The 23,114-nt window shown below is 41.8% G+C and overlaps 1 protein-coding gene across 1 annotated transcript in view; it reads right to left on the bottom strand.

Moving 5' to 3' along the window:
- TGDS (TDP-glucose 4,6-dehydratase) overlaps positions 1-23,114 on the bottom strand; it is a 521,057-nt gene that overhangs the window by 151,541 nt on the left and 346,402 nt on the right. The window contains exons 8-9 of the mRNA XM_069639164.1: positions 5,829-5,872; positions 3,464-3,629 (exon numbers count right to left, since the gene is read on the bottom strand). Of these exons, the coding sequence (XP_069495265.1) occupies positions 3,464-3,629; positions 5,829-5,872 (210 nt within the window). The remainder of the gene's footprint in view (positions 1-3,463; positions 3,630-5,828; positions 5,873-23,114) is intronic.

Consider the following 23,114-nt stretch of genomic DNA (forward strand, 5'->3'; position numbering starts at 1 on the left):
CTGCTAATCCCACAGTTGCTGTGATTGGTGTCCGGGGCTCTTATGCATCCTCGGGCCCCTGACCTCTCACACCCAATCGGTCCAGCTCCTGCCTTCCCACAGCACTTGCCTTGGCACACCCTCGCACTTACTCCTAACGTGGCCCTTGGCCATGAAGCACTCAACTACCCAAGCACTTCATCTGTGGCTCACCCATGAGCCCGGACTCTGCAGCACTTACTCCCTTTGCCCTTTTCCTTGCTGCACTTGCACGTTCTGAATACTCACAAGGCATTCTAGGTTCGTCTTCCTCCTTTTCCCTTCCCGCTCTTATTCCCTTCCCGCTCTTATTATACCTTTGAATAATTCCAGGACCCAAGCAGTTCCAGGGAATTTAGCAAGTAATTCGAAGAGCCCACCCAATATCATTGAGACCGCTGAGGAAATTCAACTGGCTACACATTTCAGTGTGGATCATACTCTCTTCGGAAATAGGCGTATGCCAATTAAATGTGATGGATCATCTTAATGCTAGTAATTAAAGCATAGAGCCTGAGCACACAAGCAGGCTAACCACATAGAATGACACATATTTTTGTTAGAAACACAACAGTTTGGGATTTCCAAACCTTATACATCAGCACATCTCTCAGCTACTTGGAACTATAGCAAGAAAGCTTTCCCAAAAGATGGCCCCAAATAAAACGCAGAAAAACATCACTACAGCTATGAAGTGATGGACTGGTCTGATGCAGAGGAAGAGCACAAAGGCAAAGAGAAAATCCAAAACCTAAAGCGTCCTTACCCCCATGATAAACGAGGATGCAATTTTTTCCCCCTCACATTTAGGTCATACTCAGTTCCCACATATCCCCATATAGCGGAGCACTCACCTCCACATAAGGTCACCTTCAGGAGGAAAACTGGAAACAGTAAAGCCTTCGATTGTACAGCAACTCAGAAATACGCAGATGAGTCTTATAGAGTTATGAGAGGGTGCAGGGCTAATGGTGACAGCGGGGTATGACATGGGTAGTAGTGTGAACAACTATGGCACATTTTCATACATTACAAGTATTGTTGGGCATGCTAGAAAATGCTGACACAATCCCACAAAAATAGTGAAGGGTCGCTCTTCCATAGGTCAGCAGAAGCAATCCAGCAAACATGAGGATCTTAATGGCACTTGCTATTCAGACTGAACAAATCACATACCAAGGGGGTAATGGTGCATCAACGAATACGGGCCAGAAAGCACCCCTGACATGGAAGCCACGTGAACCATAGCAACATTCAAAGTACAGCTGAAATGGGCAGAGGTGCTTACAAAACTAAATCAACACCAAAGGATCCAATACTTTGGGATTGTATAATTCACAAAGAATCCTGTCAATCAAAACTGTCTTTGATAAAAATGAGACAATAGAATCCCAAGTATAAGTTATTGTGCAACCCATCTCCAAGTTGCCAACTTGCTGAGCTCTGATAAAGCAGAGTGCCTTTTTTAGGCTGCAATTCTCTTACTGTTGCTACAGAAATTTATCAATTTCTTCCTCTTTATGGACATTTCACATTCATGTATTCATTTTTGCATAATATGTTATTTGCCATTCCATTGCTTTTATGATTTGTTATGACAAGGAAGGCTTAATAACCGAAAGTGATTAAATAAAACTCAAAACTCAACTCCCACTACACATTTTTTTGGGAGTCAGAAATAACATTCCCGAAGGCGAAAGGACATGTAGGGTATGTAATGTAATTGGCGAACTAGAAACACCTAGACATGTCCTTACCCAATGTATAAAGCTAGGTATTGTCTATATGACATTATTGGGCTGGTTGGTCCATGATAATGAATCAATAAAACAGGACTTTTGGAATTATTGCATGAATTCCAACTCAGAAAGACATGGTGGAAGACATGGCAAGGCAGGCATAGATTATACCACTAATGATAAGGTTGTCTATAATTTTAATTATTTATTAAGCCTTAGGACTCATGGTTTTAATGTTATATAGAGAAGTATGTAACCAGCTGTTTAACTTGGTATGACATTTAGTATATCCAGACTTGCACTCATTAACTTGTATGGCTTCGTTGTGTGAAAGAGTATAGCAATTTTAACTGTACTAAGTTGTAGTTCCAATTTATAGTATTTGTGGTTAACATTGTTTACTGTATTTTATAAACCTCTTTTATAGCTATTTTATGCTCAATATCATGGTGAATTGTATGTCAATTTTGTGTAACTTGAAAGATGCTGATTAACAAATTGAAATATATCATGTATTTTAGTAATATTTTATATTGTATTGTTTATAAAGGTTCTTTGAACCATATACAAATAAATAAATAATAAAACTCAAATTCAAACTCAATCCTCTTAGTTATTTATCATCTTATAACATAATTGGGAGGACTATAGAAGACCACAGAAAAATGAAATACTAGTCCACAGTATCCAGCTAAACTCAAGCAGGTCAAAGGAATCATACAACAGTTGGGTCCCAAGAATGCAGGATGTGGATATCCCATCAAAACTTTGTATAAACCAAAACTGGCAGGGCCTTCAAAAAATGGCAGCACATCCCTTATCACTTAAGGGATACATAATATGACACAGCATTGCAGGGACGTAAACACCCCTCTAAAAGCTTTCTCATTCTGAAAGTTGGGTAACAAATCGCTCTCCATCCTCTATTTTTTAAACTGAAAAAAATGTAATACATGCATGTTCCTCTATGTTTGCTTTACGCTAAAATACTCCAGACCCATGTCATATTAGTTGTAGATATGAGAACTGTGGGATAGGACTCTACTTTGTGTAGCCAGTTAACCAATTTAGATTAATTTGCCCCGCTCTGTAAATTACAGGGTTATTTCCAGCTTTTGTATGATTATTGGTGTATTTGTTTTTAGATTTGGATTTTACATGTAGAAACAATTAAATAGTGTCCTTCAATTTAAATATTACACTTGTTTTTTATATTGATATACTATGGCTTATGAATATAATTCCTCAATATAACTAGTTGGTTAAGCCATTTCACACAAATTATTTAAATTCTGATGGCAAAATTAGAGAAACTATTTACATCAAATAGTTGCAAGATTTTTTACCAGTTTTATATGCAACAATTATTGTATGATCTATCCTTATACTGTTCTGTGATAAGAAATATCTGTATTGTCCTAAAACATTACACACAAAAAAAGAAAAATAGATTTAAAAAAAAGCACTTATCTAGACTAGACCTAGTGCTTTAAAAAGATTTATTGTGGGTTTGATATACATAAAACCCATTAAGCCCTACTGTCATTTCACCTTTGGCACCCACTTTCAGTTAGTGTTCCCTCCTCATGTGTGTGATATCTGTGGGGGGACATGTCCCTTTTAATTGAAAAAGATATAAAAAAAATTAGCAGAAAAGCCCAACAGTCCTTTGTGTGAAAAGAATTAATAAGTGTTTGTTGCCTTACCAGCCGGATAAGCTCTTTCGCAAGTTGTTGAACTGAGATCTCAAAATCAGTTCCAATGTTGTAGATTTCCCCAGGCTTTCCATTTTTCAGCACTGTGAAGAAGGCTTCCACCACATCTGTGGCGTAAAGAAAATTGCGAATTTGAATTCCCGAACCATGGATGGAGCTAAGGGAAGAAGTGAGAATAAAACACGTACATGTTATCGTAGGTCTTACCATATTTTTAACCTGATCTAGATTTGGAAACCACTGTTTTTCAAAAAACAACAATTTGCCTATTTGACATCGAATTGCTCTGTAAGAGAGGAGTCCGTAAAATCAAACACATTGTTCTAACTGTATTCTTTACTAATCTATCTGCTCCCCTAACTGTCTTTGAATTGCTTAGTGTCTTAGAGATCACAGCTAAATCCCATACTCTTCTGATAAATTTAATGAAATGGGAACCACTAACTTGGCATAAAGGAATACTGCAAAGTCCCCACCTCTCCATGATTAAGCAGGGGTTAAGAAACATGTGTTGTTCTAAAGATCTTACTAAATATAACATGTATTGATTGTATGTTTTAGGAACAAACTGGCGTGTGGCTAATGTGGAATGATTGGGTGAGGAAGGGTGGGTGCATCTTGATGGCATCAAATTCAACATCATATGTCTAGAATTATCAGTGCTGTGCCCAAGAATCCTCTTTCATAGGAGCATGTTGCCCAAAACCAAAGTTGTTTTATAAAGAACTTTGTATGAATATCACTCCCACGTGTGGTTGTAAACCCGACAAATACTGTTGAGTACATAATATATGTCTTCTTTAACTACACTAAATAATTGTGTACCTGCCTCTTGGTGCACTGCACATTGCCTGCATAGGTTTAGGCATACATTAACTTCATATGTATATGTCATGCTGTTAGACATGGTCTGGCATCGTATGTGCAGGGCTATGATTGTTTGGAACCATAAACATTGTGTACTGTCCGGACCCTTAAAACTCTCCTCTTCTCAGCAGACAGTAAAACCCCAGCTAGTCCAACCCTTCAGAAAATGCAAAGGCATCCTTCACGAGGAATACCTTTATCTTGATTTTTAGAACAATTTGCTTTGCACCCATCAATTGGCTTGCATTATTTGAATAGTTTTTTGGGGAATTTGACAACACTGTCTATATTACTTTGCTGGAACCCTTTGGAGTAAGAGGGGAGGACCCTGTTCTGTTGCAAGTCTGGTTCCTTCCTTTCACTTAACACTTCCACACCAAGGGAAACACGCATCCTGGCACTTTGTTTAGTGTTATCACTACCATGACATGCTCTACTTCAGCATTGTACATAAAGGGATATTAAAATATCTTTAAAACTTTGGTTTGTACTTGAGTTTCCTTTCTGAGATCATTGTGGTAAAACAACAATCCTATACATATTACGGCCTGTTCACCATAGGGTCCACATTCTTAGGTTTCAAGGGTGGGACCTCCAACAATAGAACTATAGCCATGAGCCACTCAGGGCTTCGATGTTTGTCCTAAATTCCCATAAGGAATAACTGTAGGCTCCGCCCACTTCAATGTAAATCCTCCACTTCAAGAACAAACTTGGAATTCAGCGGTAATTCCATTAAAGCCAAAAAAGTGGTGGCAACGGAATTGCAGCCCTTTTTTCAACATCCCAGCTGAACCCGTAATGTGTCCCTTAGCTTGCTAAATACAATTGTACCCTAAAGTGTAAACATCCCAACTGATGGGCAATGCAAATATAAGCCTGTATTGAGTAAAGGGAAAGTAATTATAATACTTTTTAAACATTCTACCATTGAAGACAACATTTTCTGTTTTAAAACAGGTAAGACGGAGGTCAATTGACTTTTAGGACAGTAACTATTAGCCTGGGGCCAATGCATTGTAAGTAATGGAGTTTCAAGATTGTAATGTTCCAGTGTATAAAATGCCATGAGTAGACTAGACTGAAATTCCTGCTTAAACTTCAATGGTTACTCATCGTGATTCTAGATGACCCACACAATTACAGGTTCCCCAAATCCTTCTTAAGATTTTTCCATATGTTTTAGGATCGATATCCAGACTGTTGTAGGCAGTCTCAGGAAGCTCATTTTAAATAGCAATACATTCTGGCAGGATAGGGAAGTATGTCAACTTCTGGAAGCCCTGCCCTCCTAAAGTGGATCTATAGGCTGAAACTGGATCTATAGGTTAATTCTACTTTACCTGTTTTGCCAGCCAAAAAATCTTCCCCACCCTTGAGAAAGTAACCTTAATTCTCAGGAGGTGAAACATGCGTAACAATATTGAGTGTGCTTTCTGGTGCCAATTAGTACAAACAAAATGATTTTCAAAATACCTAAATTACTCACCATTTTTTGTTGCGTTGTAATAAAGATATAAACTTTGGAATTACCTATAAAAAAAAAGTATAATGCACAACTATATAACTCATTAGGTTACGGTTACATACAATACTGTTGTTTTACATAAAAGCATGTGTGCTAAAATCATATATAGGATAAAAGGTATCAAAACATGTTAGGACAGTTTTCTGAAGTCCAACAAAGGGCTTAGTAAAAACATTTAACGGAGACAGTACAAGACTCCACTTTTAGTATAAGGCTATACCACCTGAGTCCATGGTAGCGTAGACAGAGCAGTCAGTCTTATTTTAGGAGGGGGAGACGGCTGTAGAATCAGTACAAAGAAATTGTAATACACATATGGTCCAAAGAAACACTGACAACTATGTATTTTGAAAAATAAATGGTTCATTTAAATACAAGTAGGCCCAAATAAATACTGGGCAGAATAAGTACTATTACATTATATATAACCACATTAATAAAAACACAACACTGTGCTTGAAGGTGCTCAGACCAAAGCATATAACATTATTTGGAACACCTAACAGTAGTTCTAGGGAAGTCAAAACCAATAGTAATGTTTGGATTACTTACAGTAATACAAGGTAAACAGACCCTAACAGTTGTACCGTGACGCTCATCAGGAAATCACATAGTAAGTCAACTGGACAATATACTTTTCAGAATAGTGGAACACTTGTTCTAGGCACAGTAAAATACCTATAACTCTGATTCAGGATAACAGTTATTCTAGGGAAGTTGGACCTTAGGGTGTAATATTCAATTACAGTTGCTTTTCAGTTCACAGACTAAGGGAAGCAATAACATGTTAACTTATTTTTGGATGGCACAGCTATGCAAGGTAAGTAAAACCTCAATATACTTTTGTAAGGAGCTACCAGTAACCTAAAGGGTAAGTATGGCCTAGGCAGACTTATTCTGGACAGGCTAAAAGCAAGTCAGGGGACGCAAGACCCAATTGGGGACACTCATACAATTATCCTAACAGGAATAATAAAGGGGAACACAATTCATAGGTGACTAAGTTAACCTTCTATCTACTTTCTGTTAGAATGGCGAGACAGTTTCTAAGGAAAGTAAGACTTCGAGAATACTTATTTAAGTAGGCACAAAGCTTATTCAAGGTAAGTAAATCATATATGCACTTTTCAGAATGGCAAAACATATCGAAGGTAAGTAATAACCCCTTAAAGTATTCAGCCCTCCCAATTCTAGAACATGAGTTCTCTCAGAGGCAGACAAGCGAACGTAGTGGCCTAGGAGCCAGTGGGTAGGGTGAGATGGGGCTCAGTTGCAGGAAAAGTTCAGAGTTCCAGAGCAAGACTGTTCAAACAAGTAAGTACTTTAGAGATAGTTGAAGGGCCAGGGACATCAGAGAAGACACCCCAGGAGGGTTCTAGCAGCGGTCCTGGGGGAACTGGACGTGAGCCCTCGCAATCACAGAAATCACAAGAGACTTAAGGTAAGTAAATACCCAAGCCAGCACAGTACCTCAGCACAAAAGAAGATTTTGCAGCAGGAGGACATCAGGATCTGCAGCCAAAAACCAGGTTGTTGAATTTCGTCATCAAGAAGACAGAGCAGTGCAAGGACTTTTGCAGCAGGGATCACTAGAGAAGGCTCTAGGCAAGGTTTCCCTTGTGGCTGGATGCAGCTCTATGGATTTGGCTCCTTTTTCAGGAGCAAAGAAGACAGAATATTGCATGTCAGATTCTTGTCGTTTGTAAAGTCCAGCACTCTGGTGAGGGGACTTTTCGGACTTGATTCATGTCTCTGGAGGTCCAGCAGGATGCCCACAAAGTTAAAGTGAGATTCTGAATTTCGGAAGACCACGCAGCGCACAATGACTTGAGGTCCGAGGGTATTGGGGTATTGCTGCCACGCAAGATCGGAGCATGACGTGGGATAGTTCCAAAATGCAGGTCTTCTTGGGTCTAGTGTGTCTCACCAAGCTCTGGGTCAGTTCGTCGTTTTCAGAGTCCCCAGGTCAATTCAGCAAGCTCCAGTTACACAGCAGGCTCTCCGGTCGTTGGTAATCATCTCAGCTGTGGTTTCTTCATCTTCCTCTTCGGATTTGGATCCAGTGGTCGACTATCTCTTCAGCTTCAGACTTTTATGCAGGAACCCAGCCAATCAAACAGCCATGCAACTTTCGAACCGGGGGGGTTGGCAGTCCTTTTGGCCAATTTGGACTGGATTCTCACAGGCAGGCTGGAAGAAAAAGGGCTGCAGAGTTTTGGACTCCTCCCTCGCTTCCTGCCTTCACAGACACTATGGAGCCTGGGCGGGGAATCCACAGGATTCCCGCCAAAGATAAAAATTACACAAAGGAATTTCCCACTATGGAGGTCAGGGGAAGAAACAAGAAAGGACAAAACACTAAAATGGCGAAAAAAAGAAGAAGGGGCCATTTTGGTAAAATAAACATCCATGGGTGCCTTAACCGGGGCTGTGCAAAAAGCCTGCGGTAAAGGTGCACCGAATTGAAAAAAAGGTTTGCTGCCACCAGCCATTAAAGGTAAGTTTGTCCTTGTAACATAAATGTTACATTTAAAATGAGAAAAGGGATACTCATCTCCCCAGCAACAGTGGTGTACTTAGGCTTTCTGCTGCCCTAGGCCCAAATAAGTGCATGCCCCCCCCCAAATTTACCTCTGCCAGATGCTGCAGTATCACCAGATTCCGCGACTTCAACAAACTCAGTCCTTGTTGTCCAAACTACGCCCCTTTGCCCCTATTTTGTCCTCCATTACAAGGACGTTTTCAAGATTGTAAGGATTATAAAGACATTGCTTCTTAATTCAAGCCTTCTATGTTATGTTAGTTTAAAGAGTGTTTTCAGTTCTCTGCTGCCCAAGATTTGGAGAAAGCAATGTGTTCTACAGTTGAGTGCACTAGAGGTAATTGTTATGGCCAATTGTCTACTTTGGGTTAGGTCCAAAAACAATCTTTTAGATGAAATGGTAAGAAAATAAGCTGTCTGCAAACTGGACACTATTGAGAGAAGGTTGGAACAAGGAATTTTGGTTTCAATGTTAAGATCTGGTTTCTCTCACAAATTGCCCGCTGTCACTCTGAGAAGCACCTAGACTGGTCTGTAATATTGATGCAACAGTACTACATTTCTACTTCTGGTCTTGTCAAATGGAAAAGGTTACATATGAAATATATGCAAGTGGTACAGGCACATCTTTTAAAATTTTGAATAAAATGAAATCAACCCTCTTCTCATGGTTACAGCTCTGGTATTAGCAGCGGGCAAAATGGAAATAATGCAAGTTACCTGCTGCAGCCGATGTACCTCTAATCCCTTGGGCTGCAACATTATTAAAATATGGTAAAATCACACGTGATGTTTGTAAACTCTGCAAAGACAGTTGGAGAAGGTTCTTGGAATCTGTGGCTGTGCATTCTCACAGTGGAGTAATGGATAAGGACGGCCATGAACATTCATGTGTGGGAAGCAACAGCATTCCTTGTAACTGCACAATGCAGGCACCTTTTATAACAAATGAAGTGGTAGACAAACTTTACATCATTGCTGTTTCCGCAATTGTTCAAAATGCCCAACACTCTTAGAGTGATATTGAGCAATGGATCGGGCGTTACAGCACAATGTTACGTTTGTGGGTGTGATTTAGGCTTTGGGTTTTGCCAGGTTGCTTTTAAGGTAATTTAAAATGTTTGTTAACTCCGTAGAGTCGGTTGGACTGTATAATACATAGCAACATTTTGAAATGTGTGGGTATAGATATAGATGTCCTGCTGTCGTTTGAAGCACTGTTTCACAGTAAAAGTCCTACCTTGTATTTAAGATGTAATTAATGTAAAGATTACTTACAACCATCACAGTTATGCATTGTGTGACATACTTTGCAGTTAGTTTTCCTGGTAGTATTGAGCATGAAACAGACTGTCATCAAAGACGCATGATAACCCCAGCAGGGACCATTTGCCTGCTTAGCACTGTAAAGATGGCTGAATGGATATCTTTAGGGGACACCTTTACAGCTGTGAAACAGTGTGTACCTTTGGCACACAGTTTTTGTTCTCGCACCCTTCTATGGCTTCGGGTATCCTTTCACAGCCTTCTTGATGCACTTGCGCACACAGATTTACTCTTCACATTTTAACCTTTTGGGCGGCCACAGACCTCTGAAATGTGGGGCTGAGGAGGGAAATCAGGGATTGCTTCTGAACATCACTTTAGTGCGAACTGTGGAAACTCTGTGCTTGACTTAAGCATAGGCATGTGTTTAATATTGTAAAATGATGCATCATTTTTAACCTTTAATTTTCTGAAGGGAAACCCCTAATTTTTGCAACGGTTTAAAAAATGCACGTCATGTATTTGAATATAAAAGTGATCGCTTAACACAGTGTGTGTGTGTGTATTGATTAGAAAGAACTCCAAAGATAATGTGAAGTGGCACCAATAAAACCAATGAGGTTTTGCATATTAAAGAGCATTTTCGGAAGATTAGAATGACCAAAGAGCTTTATATCTGTCATATATGTTTGAGAGCTGTATGACTATCACTAAACACCTAAAGCTCGCAGGGTTTGGTACATATTTCCTTTTTTTAAAAAATATATATGAATATATATAAACGAAAGTCACCCTCACAAATATCAAGCATATATCCAAGTTTGGTCATCAAAAACTGTATGAGTGGAATGACTGCAAACAATTCAAAATGACTCAGTGTTGTGGATCAGCCAGACTCAAGAAACAAAATTGGCTTTATATTTAAAAAATGACAACCAGTAAATTGAAAATAAACTGCAATACAATGCCGCTCCTCTGGCAATCTGCCGCCCTAGGCGGCATTGTTGTAAATACGTCTATGCCCAGCAATCCACATAAGGTGGGGGGGTGCTGGTCTCACCTTATAAAATGTAAAAGGGATCCAAAGATCCTTTCTACCTTTGGGAACAGCAAAGGTTAGCCAGAGAAAGTTAAAAGGGGAGCCCCTAGGGCAACCCAGCAACAACAGGCACTTATTGCCAAAACGTTGTCGAAGAGGATAACTTTTATAAGATTCTGACACCCATAAAAAGAGTAAAAGATTCTGTGAGTGTGGAAAAAGGTTCCCACTCACTGAGGTATAAGGGAAAACAATCCACCAGTAAAGCAAAAAAGTTCTGGGGTTGACACAGGTCAGGAAGATGTATCATTGGTATGAAAATCTCACCTAACACGACACAGAGCACATGGGTGAAAATTTCGGAAAATGAAAGAGTTACACATTGTATATGTTGCAGTGGAATCAATGTCAATGTATCTAAAATGACTTCTAGAGCAGAGTAAGATATCAATATTGCCAGGTTATGTACTGATCGATTTGGCTTAATTGGCATAGGATGCATTTCCAGCAAAGAAGCAGGAGTGAACTGGTAACCAAAAGTGTGCCTGAAAATATTTTTGGGGTGGAACATAATACATACACTGTGTAGGCAAGCCCAAGCTCTCCGATAAGGGGAACGGTAAATCCGCCACAGTAAATCTGCCAATTCTTGGGGTTGAAGTGGACTCTACTTCCTTCCATTACAAGCAAAAAAAGTGATGGGGACCAAATTACTTCCACTTGCCTAGTGCACAGCCGAACCTGTAATGAGGCCCATTGCCATTAGCTTACCAAGCTGGCCAGTATCAATGGAAAGCTTTGGAAAGTTATTATCAATCCTAGGAATCGTTAAAACTCATAAGTCAGCTTTCCATCTCATCATATCTTAGCCACTCTGTGTGATTACACAGGTAGGGGCGAGGTGGGGTAAATATGGGAAAATCAGCAGTGATCGCAACCATAAAAGGCAGTCTGGTCTGAAAACCTAGGTCATATTATTGCATTGAAACACAAGCAACTCCACAAGTTTCGGCATCATGGAGTGCAGCAGTAGACTTTAAGAACAGGAACGCTGGGACCTTTGTCTGGCATAAAGCTGCCACATTGGGATGTGTTGAATAGGCTATAAGCACATGGATAGAAAGTGTTGAAGCGATAGGTTTTCTGCCCAGAGGTGGGCCGCTTATTTGCTGTGCAGAAGGATGGATGGTAATCTTTCAAGTGGTAGGTGTTATTACCAAATATGTGCCTATTACTCAATGCCCCTGGAAAGGCTTTACCTCACTCATGAAGCCCACAAGGGCTGAACTATATCGTCGTGGTCTAGGATTGGCTGTCTGACTATAAAAAGTAGTGCTCCTCTTGAGGGCATGGTGAGGATTGATTTGAAATCTGTTGGTCCTCTTCTGTAATGCTATTGGACAAGCTAAAATGACTACATGGAATCCAACCAAGAGAAATGACCAGGGTTAGGAAGCACTGACTCCAGCATTTACACTCCTTGTCTTTATTACACCACAAGCACGGCCAAGATCAAAGTCTAAATACAGACATGTATTTTGTTATTATGTTGGTGCATCTTCGTGCATTATAAAATGATATAGTGGCTCCCACATAATTGATAATTTGTTTTCTGCTAGCAGATTAGTTAGACGAAAAGAGGGCCGATTGCTCAACCAACCGACTGTAAATAAGCCCCGATGCTCCTATTTGATAAGTAATCAATTCCTCCAATTTGTAAACATTCAATGATGTAGCAGAGATGTTTGGGGAGGGGTGTGGTTGTCCTAGCAAGACCGAGGAGTGAACGCTGAAATTAGGAAAAGGCAAGACGCTCCAAAGACCCTCTTAGAGGGATTGCTATAAAGAATGGTGAGAGGCAGTTGAGCCACAGATGTTTTGGGGTGCACATGTGGATGTACATCATGGTGCAACTCGACTTTCTATCTGTTAGGACCACCTTGAGACATGCCATTGTTTTTCATTGGACCAGGGTGCGCTCCAGAGGTAGAGACAACATAGATGTTGTGCACCTCACTAAAGCATTGAGAAAGATTGTGCAAAGTGAGTGTTCCTCTGTAGAGCAGTGGCACACACGTGATGGAACAGCGAGATATGATGCTGAGAGCTGTGGTGCCAATACTGTGAGGAACTTTCAACAGTAGCAATGCCTAACCCAGAATGTAAGTTCATTCCTTGTCACATGGTATGGTACATTCAAGAGCGGACCAAATGGGATGTAGGTGTCCAGACATTTGGTCGACTGAAAACTGGTCGAAAGACATTTGGTCGACGCAATTTGGTCGAAAACCAAATGGTCGAATTTTTTTTTGTAGTTGTATATATATTTTTCGGGTTTTCGTTTTTAAAAAAAAGGGTTTTTTAGAAAAAAAAGAGGGTTCGGGGGGACCCCCCCCCAAAAAAAGGGGTGAATATAAAAAACAAAAAAAATTCGACCATTTGGTTTTCGACCAAATTGGTTCGACCATTTGTCCAGTCGACCAATTTTTTTCGACCAAATGTCTGGTAACCTGGGATGTAATGTGTTATGTAAGAATGACAGCTTAGGAGCACTGAGTGCAGGTAGCAAATTACACACAACCTGCATTGGATACAGAAATTCCACACCAGTGCAGAGCTTTACGAAGTGCAAAGAATATCTCTTGTTCGGTTTCTACCAAGGGAGTCTGTAGTAGGTTAGTGTCATACTCTACACCATTTAAAATGATCTACTTGACTATCTGACTTCATTCCTTCATGAATTTAACATTTCAAGAGAAAATATCGCGCATCATAATATTTTCGTGTATAAAGAAAATAAGGAGACACAATTACTGTGATATATGTCAGAAATGACTGCAAGCACTTAAATTATAAATAGGATGCAATCGATTTTTCTTCAGAGATTCCAAGTAAAAGCAAACAAAATGATAATCTGTAAAGAGTGTCATTTTAAACATGGCTAACAGACAAAGACCGACCTGTACATAACAGCCCCAAAGCTATTTCGCCATGCTTGGGGCTCACCACTGTGATATTGCTGGTGTGGATTTACAGAAATTAAGCAGACAGGGAAACAAGTGAACCCATGAACATTCATAGTTACACCAACATTGAAGCCATTATCAAAAAGCGTCCAACCAAAGTCTAGACGCAAGCAGCAGTACAACGGTTTAGTGCCGAACATTTAAGGCAAAAGCCCAAACCAAAAGATATAATAGAAGGCAGATATATTTTAAGACGCCCAAATGCCTCGAAATGAATGACTATTGATGATGGCTATAGTACATTTTGAAAACATAGCATGAAAATGAGTGTTCAAAAACGTATCCAGTATATTATGTGCTAAATCTCAACTTTACTCGTCACCTTTCCACCCCAACCCTTTGTCATTTTGTAGCACTTCCTCATCCAGAAACAAATGTTCTACTGCACATTACAGAGTATACGCCGACTGATATCTGCTAATAACATTTCAAGACTTGGGCGATATTCAACTGCGTGCCTTAATACTGTTCTCTGAGAATAAGTGAGCTGCTTACAGTAGAAGTGGGTCAGATTGCAGCATTTTCCGATCTGCTCTTTGTGATAGGCCAAAAATAAAGTAGGAGCCCCGCATGTATTGCTGGCTGTGGTTTGATTCTAGGTCAAGACCGGAGGCTCCCATTATGCTTCTCTTTCATTTATTAATATATAAATAGAAAGCTCAGCAGCAAGTGTTAATGCACCTTACTGAAAGCGCAGGAGTGCGTGGCAGACAAAAGGTGCATGAAAAAAAAACACAAAGAACTTAGAAAATATGAACAAAAACAGTGTAAGTCCAAGAAAAACTCAATTTCCCAAGATGCTTCAGGAAAAGGTCCAGCAAAGGGTCACTAACATGTGACTTAGTCCACCAATGAATAACTGGCTGTCCATATAAACAGTCATGCAAATTATGTCACTTCCTCTTTCTTGCTGCTCACAGCAAAAGATAAGTACCTTTCTATCTCTTTGTTTTAAAAAAAAAAAAAAAAAGCGGATTTTATATTTAAATAATATTTTAATAATTGTGAATATGTATTTACATATAATTACTGTATTATCGGAATCTACGTTCCGCATGTAGCATTATAGTGCTTTGCCTTTTTTCAATAACTTTCGTTTGTTGTCTTACGCGTGTAGCGCATTTCCTTGTTTTACTGTCAGTTTCAGAGATCCTCTGCTTCAGCTGCTTGGCTGCCGTCGGAGGATCTCTCCCAACTGACAGAGCCCTCGCGTTCGGGAGCGGCCCGCCTCACTGTTATTCAGGCCCCGGCCCCAACTGACAGGAGCCCTTGCATTCGCGAGCGGCCTGTCTCAATTATTCACTGCTCTTCGTGCGCTGCCCCCCGGCTCGCCTCTTCGCTTCCACAGAGCCCTGGGAAGCCACGCACGGAGAGCATTTTCTCTCGCGGTTACCTCCCGCGACCGCCAGAGGAAGCCTCTGCTCTCTGAGTCCTTTTTTCTACAGCTGGCACTCGCTTGTCATTTCCGTTGCTTTTACAATGGATTTTGAAGGCGAGCGCCAGCTGCAGCTACGAGTCCCTTTCATCTACTTCAAGTTTACATAAAAAAAATTTAAAAAAAAAAAAAAGAGAAAAGGAAAACGGAAAGTGAACTAAGGAAGCCTTCACAGAAGGGAGATACTTTCTTTTTCCAAGACAGCAAGGTTCGTGCTCCACACCTTCCTTTGCTAAACTAAGTGGGCTGAGAGAAGGCTGTCTGTTGCCCACAAGAACATTTATTAAAAAAAAGTGCATTTATATTTTGTTATGGCAGCTCAATACTTCCCTCAGGCAGACCAACTTGACATACATAAGTCAGTCCAATAAGCAGTAACATTCCCAAACAAGTCGCACAATTATTACCCAAAGGTGGCTAGCGCTGTTATTTCTCTTTCTGGGCAGGATAATGCTCGCCTCTGTGTCTTTCATAGAATCAAGAATTTCTAGTAAGTTATTATGGAAAATCTTTATTCTGTGGAGAAACTCTGGGCACAAGGCTGCAAGGAGGCTTTTGTGGCCAGTTCAGGTAGCAAAGGTTACCAGCTCCTACCCCTATGTTGCTGCTTGAAACCACTTGTTATTTGACAAATCTGATAAAAGATCGGTTTTATTTTTCATTTCTTATGCCATCACTTTCTTCTAAATTCTCATACATCCTTGATTTAACATACTGCATGAGTCATTGGTCCTGCCCCCACATCCAGTCATAAAATCTGTTCCAGATCTTTTTGCCCATCTTGTCTGGGAAATATTCAGGCAATTGTAAGGAAGGCATGGTATCAAACAGTAAGACAGACACAAGTGATCACAGTTCAAGGGTGTTTATTGAACGTCAATTGGGTTTGAAAAACGCCTATCTAATTCTAAATCTAAAGATGGGGGCAAGCCACGACCATCAAATAATAACGCAGTCCTAGTGGAGTCTGTCAAAATAAAAAGGGCATATACTAATAAACCTATTGTCAATCCTTACTTCTAAATACAAATAGTGTGGGAAACAACGTTATGCCAAAGAAAAATGTTCAACAAATATGTCAGGATATTCAAGCAGTGGGCTGCCCTTCCCCACGTTTTCAGCATGGGACAAGGTGGCACACTCCTGCTTAGCACACTCGCTGGCTTCTCGAGCACGAGGATGCAGTTACAAAACCTCCACATCAGGGCCTTCTGCGTCAAAGTCTCTTTGCCATTCAAAGCCTCTTATTTCAGAGGGCCTGATGCAACACGACAAACATTAAAGTTCCTTTCTTCTTAGGATTTCACACATACAACCTCGAGTGATTTACTGTTCACCCTGGGTGCTCCTCTCCCGGGCTCAGACCCACTTTGAAACAAAATCTTCAATTGGTCTCCCTCCGCCGGACTCGGACCAAAGATTTCACATATACAACTTCTCTGGTGATTTACTGTTCACCCCGGGTTCCGCTCCGCCAGGCTCAGACCCACTTTGACACAAAATCTTCAACTAGTCTCTCTCTGCCGGGCTTGGACTAAATGTATCTACTTTATCAAAATCGAAGACTATCGACTAAGCGCAGGATTTTGCTTGACCCATCTCAGGACCACTTTGATTCACAATTACTCGTTCTCTTCTTGATATAACCTGTTCTTACTTTCACTTTGCCAATTCTCAGCTGGATACCTTACAGAGACTTTCGACTGAGCACCCACGCAGTGCCGGACCACTATCAAAGGTATGGTATCTTGCTTTTAAAGTTCAATCACTCAGCAGCTGAACTTTACTTGCGTCTCTTATCAAACGAGTATTTACAATGTTCGTTCCAGTGCTCGCCATACAATGTTGCTGCTTGCAACCTTGGCTTCAAAACAGACCAGCCTTGTATCGGTCTCCCCAACTCACCGGCTGTGTTGATTTCAGTGACGCTGCTTTGTTCTTGGAGCCAAGAACAGTACCACAGCGGCAGGCCCTTCTCTCAGTCTTGATATTTGACATGGGAGGCTCCTGGTTATCTCTAACACACAATGTAGGGTTTTTCAGCCTGGTTTCCTGGCCTTACGCTTTCTATTCTCGAGTTTTCGGGAAAGTAACGGTTCGTTGTCGAAAAGGTCAAGAGAACCTCCCTCCTTGCGATCCCCTTTTGTTTTGCCGTCTTTCCGCTCTTGTTCAGCTGCCGTCCTGAAACTTCTGTTTCCTCGTGTGCTTTACCTCACTCAAAGTGTACGCTTGTGTTATGGCTTTTATCCGTGTGGGGAAGATTAATGGAAGTCAGGTGTGTGTGATGGTCAGTAATTGCCTGACCCTTGTATTGGGACACGTCAAGTATACTGCTCGGGTGTTAGTCTGTTTTCTCTCATAGCGGGCTGTCCGTGAGAAAGTTTGTGTTGTAAGGAGGGTGGGGGGAAGGGGCAGAGTTCCTAAATATCCTACTTGGTAGGATGGGGTAAAGGTGCTATAGGGAAGGGGATACCACGTCTCACCATCCGACATTCCACTCCCCAAAGACCCCTCACTCAGGTGATCCTCCTGAACTGGTTCACCCCCAGGAACTGGATCCAAAAGGGATGGCAGTGCCCTGGTCACCTGGATGAGAGATCCTCATGGACTAGTGGGTGAGACACCTTCTGGTTTCTCACACAACTAACCTGTACCCGATAGCTGCAAACCTATTATTATTCTGCTGCAGTTGGCTAAAAATGGGGAAGATTTTGCAATCCCATATGCTCCTTTAGATAAACGTAAAAGAGGGCTTCAGCAACCGCATGGCACCGCAGTGACTTTCCAAGAATTTGAATATTACATCATTCCTAGGCTGAAGATGCTCACTTTACTTTCACATGAATGACTATAAAGAACAGATCCTCCATAACCAACTGTGAACTGTCTAGCTAGCTGCAACATGACCAAGATGAAACAAAAATCCTATTATTGGGGCTCGCCCTACTTACTTGATACCTCTCTCCCTTTTTGTTTGCCAATTTGTGAATAGCTTCATTACGTTCCCCCTGTTACTTTGCCAGATCATCTTGGTTCCTGTCTTGATTCAGAAAAGACCATACCCCCCTAAAAAATAGAGCAAGTCAAACTTATTTTTTCCAAATAAATAGAAAACCTCTTTCTTACTTTCCTTCCTTCAGTGGAGTGATCCAATGTGGTTGGGGCTTTAGTCAATTCTTGTTTTGATTACTGCAACTCCCGTTACTTTGGTCTACCAGCTGAAGCCGTTAATACATTTCAGCAGATGCAGAATGTGCTGCTCACTAGGGTTTCCTCCACTGATCGAGAAACCACTTGTGTGTCACTCACTCATTGCTGCCTGCTGAGAGCATTCAGGCTCCCCTTGCTCTCCTCATCCAGATGGAAGCCCTGGACCCAGATATTCCTGGCAACCAACCATGAGCCAAAAGCCAGAGATGCCCTGCTGAGAGAGTCCACTCTGCTGCATAATGCATTGTGGTAGTGTCAGATCATCACCCTCTTCCACGCAACTGCCATGACACTGCTGGGCTCTAAAGATCCTCTTTGGAGTGGCCGACAGACCTTAGGATCAAGACATCTGTCTAGACTCCTTAAACATCTCCAGCACGTGTTCCACCTTGTCCCTAAATAGCTTATTCCCTTGAAAGGACACATCCATGATCTTTGCTTGGATATTGGTCAAGAACAGCCATTGGTGGCACCCGAATCTTGCTGGCATTGCCATTCCCTTGACCACTGAATTACAGAGTCTGCCTGTATGATGTGCGTAGGGACCTCACAACTATATGCAACCACCTCCCTCATCGCCTCCCTGCTTGCCACTGGCAGCTGGTCGATCGCTTTCTCCACCATATGTCACAAAGATAACTGGACTTGGTCAAGACTGGTGATAGCATTAGTATAACGCAGGGGCTAAGACCCTAAGGTGAACACTTTCTTGGCCATAGCATCCATTCTCTTGGACTCCCCAACTAGTGTTAAGGTTGGTAATGCATTGGGGCACCCCGTGGAATCGGCCGTATGAACCACTACTGAGTATGCCGACAGGTTGTTGAAGAGATAAGAGGAGTCCCCTGTGACTAGCCTGCACTTTCCTAGTGTGTTCATGTTCAGGGCTGGGACAGGCATTAGTTTCTCACAAATGATCACTGATGTGCTCTATAAAACAGTCCCCAAAAACAGAAATGGCTTGTCCGCTTTTGGCCCTTTCCTCGTCAGATTAGGGTGTATATCTTTTCTCCATGGTCTGCAGAGTCCAGTATCTGGATATCCAGGGCTTTTACCACCCTTCTTATAAAGGCCATTTAGGAAACAAACTTTGCATTGAGAACCAATAGGGCCCTTTTTACTGAGGACAACTCAGGTAATGTGTTCAAGCCAATAGCATCCTGGAGGTCTTTTAGGATTTCACCCACCTCACTGACCTCTCCTCACAGCCATCTGTGGCTATGCAATAGTGTTCCTCTAAATAGCCAATATAAAAATCATCACCCCTGGCAAACAGAACGTCCAAAGTGACTCCCTTGCTGCATCCTCCAATCTGAAGCCAACCAACTTCCAGCTAACCTGTGGTGCTGGAGTGGGCATAGTACCGGCACCATACTGTACTTCAGAGGCGCTACTCTTGACTCCATGAAATCGTTGGAGAAGTCCCCATCAAACAGGTCCACAAATATAGCACGATCAGAACTATAGTCATACAGAACTGGGTCTACCGATCCATGCTGAGTAACAGGCACTGTGATAGTGGCCATCAGCTGTGCACATTTCAGTGAACGTAGACATCATCTCCCACCAGAAGGACTAAGTCCCTCAATGCCACCAGCACCAGGGTCAATGGTGCCTATGGTTCTGTAACAGCCATCACCACTGACCTGATGGTATGGTCCCGGGCATAGCCATCCGTCCTTCTCGTCTTCTTGGTTTTTGTTTGAAAGCCTATAAAAGGCCTCGTGTCAACTCACATTAGATTCCATAAAGGTCAGAGGCGACATGACTCTAATGATGACAATATTAGGTATGTATTAGCCGGTAAACAAGTTTCGTAAATTAAGCACTTGCACCAGAGATTTGTGTCCTACCTACATTCAAAGATGGAGATGCCTTCAGGGTGACCAAGCCCTACATCCTTCCAGGATCAACAACTCAAATACCATTGTGTGGGGTAATAATGCAGTGCATCATAGTGGGTGAAATATGCATTAAGCTCTTGTTAGGACAGTTTTTCTAAAGTCCACCTAACGGCTTCATAAAACCATATCTGAGGCAGTACAAAACACTGCTCTTAGTATAAGGCTGCACCACCTGAGAACATTTGGTAGCAAAGACAAAGCAGCTAGGCTTATCTTAGGAGGGAGAGAGCGCTGTAGCTTGGTACAAAAAAAATGGTAGCATACATATGGCCCAAAGAAACACTGAAACACTATGTATTGTAAAAAATAAATGATTTATTTAAATACAAGTAGGACAAGATACATCATGGGGAAGTAAGTACCATGAGATATTATATAAACACAATTATAAAAACCAACTCAATACTTATGGGATACAACCCAAGTATAACCTTATTTAGAATACAATCAGCAGTCAAGGTGAGTCAAACCTAGAACACATTTAGAATGGTATTTAGCTATTCTTGGGGAGTAAAACCACAGAAGCTAGACTTTTAGAATATCTTGAGTAATTTGAAGGCAGCAGGCCCTATTGATCAGAATATACAGTATTATTCAGTTACAGAATCACCTAATTAGACCAACACATGTTACAAGTTTATCTTGCAACATGTGTAACTTTCTTCTTTGACGAATGGATACAGTTACATACCAACGTTACTTTTAAGAACACAGTTCAAAGGGAGTCACTTTAGTAGTAATGGCTTGCGCCAGCAATGAGCACAGTTCATTGACAGTTCAACTGCTTGACTAGTAGTGGCTCGTGTCCCGCACTGAACACAGTAAAATTACAGTAATGACAGCTCCACTGCTTAAATAGTAGTGGCTTGCACCGGCAATGAACACAGTCCAATGATAGTTCAATTATATACTTTATGAAGGAGCAACCAGCAACTTAAAGTAATAACTTCTGTTACAACACTAACTAATTTACAAGTAAGTACTTTTACACTCATCAAGACAGAAGCCTTATCCTTCCCTCTTCTAAGCATGAGTGATTACACAGGCAGCAAAGGGAAACTAGTGGTCAACGAGCCAGCTGTAGGCAGGTCAGAATAAGGTGCAGGTACAGGAAAATCAGAGTTCCAGAGGATATCTTCTTTAACAAGTAAGTATTAGCTTCAGGGTTAGTTAGAAGTGTTCAGGGACTTCACAGAAAGCTCCCTATATGCGTTCCAGCATTAGGCCTGGGTGAATGGTGTGGGAAAACTCCCAACCACACAAATCAGCCACTCAGCCTCACATGTTTCACACAAGGCTTAAGGTCAGTATTACCCAAGGCGGCAACACAGTACCTTAGGAGAAAAGAGGAGCTTCTGGGTGTATGCAGCAGCACAGGACCTGGTCCCTGGATTCTTGGATTCTTGGTCTGGAGACAAAAGAAACGGATACTGGATGGTAACTTGCAACAGCAGTCGCCAGAGGAGGCTTCCAGCAACAGATTATTCACATGGCTCTGTGGATTAGGCACCTTTTTACAGGAGCCAGATGAAGAACGAATATTGCCGGTCGGATTCTCTTCACTCTCTCGATCCTGCACTCTGGTGAGGGGACTTCAGGGTTTCAAATTGTCTCTCTCGTGGTCCAGCAGTATTCCACCAAAGCTTCAGCAAGGTTTGGACTTCGGAAAACAATGCTGTGAGGGGTCAGTAATGCGAGGCCGACAACTGTTTACTGAACATGCCATTTTATTCTCAAATGAAATATGATCAAATATGCCTCACTATCCCTACTCTGCTGAGGATGTCCCTGACTATCCAAAGTTAAGGGGAGCTCCTCTTTGTATCTCTTGTCTGTCTGCCACAGTAACAACCTGGGTTTTGTGAGAAACCTGAAGGTATTCACCCAGGAGGAGGCCAGCAATCCCTTATCCAGGTGGCCAGGACACCGCCATCGCTGTTAAATCCAGTCCATGGGGGTGGACCAGTGTGGGAGGATCACCTGGGTAGGGGAGACCAGGGTTATGCTTAGGAGGATATCCAAGGTGAGGTGCGGTTCTGTACCAAGAGGAAAAAGAGGACGAGATCCCTAAGGCCTTTGTAGGTTACAATACATCTGCCTCCCCCCCATTAAATCTCTCCTACCCAGATCCAATAAACCCTCCATACAAAACCCATCCTCTAAGATCTCTAAGCAGCTTGCATCTCATCCAAACAACCCCGGACATTCCTTTCCATATTCCTCTAGTAATTTTGTCCCGAACACCCAATCTACTAGGGCAGAACACTACTATTCCCACAATCCCCTATGTTCTGTTCTCCATCCCGGTCATTCTTGTCCATTTCACAAACCTTCCCTATCCTGTCCCGTAGGATACTCTGACACTCCAAACCCTCTCCTTTCCAATACAAAGACTATAATTCCCGATAACACTTTATCCCCATCCTACCATGCAGAACATGTATAAACTCTACTGCTCCACTTTTCCAACACCAACATTTTTCCCCGATGTATAAAACAACAACCTTGTAATAAGACTGTTTACCCGACATGTCCCGACACGAGGGTCAGGCAAAGTCAGGGAATTGACTTAATTCACACACACCCCACGGCCCTTCCGTTTCCCCACAGGGACAGACAGCACGAAGGCACAGCTAACCAGCCATGACAGTTCACGAGAAAGGTGGCGGGAGTCGAGAGGGTGGCGAGGAGAGAAGCAACCTTGCCCTTTTTGTCCCAGGCGCACAGAACCTCTGTGGAAGAGGACATAAGACAATAGCACAAGTGTCTTGCAGTAGAGGTCAACGATACATGGCGCAAGCCTATGCCAATAAGCAAGAACCAAG

Source organism: Ambystoma mexicanum, chromosome 7q (genome assembly GCF_040938575.1).
Source record: "Ambystoma mexicanum isolate Mex_15411 chromosome 7q, UKY_AmexF1_1, whole genome shotgun sequence".
Lineage (NCBI taxonomy): Eukaryota > Metazoa > Chordata > Amphibia > Caudata > Ambystomatidae > Ambystoma > Ambystoma mexicanum.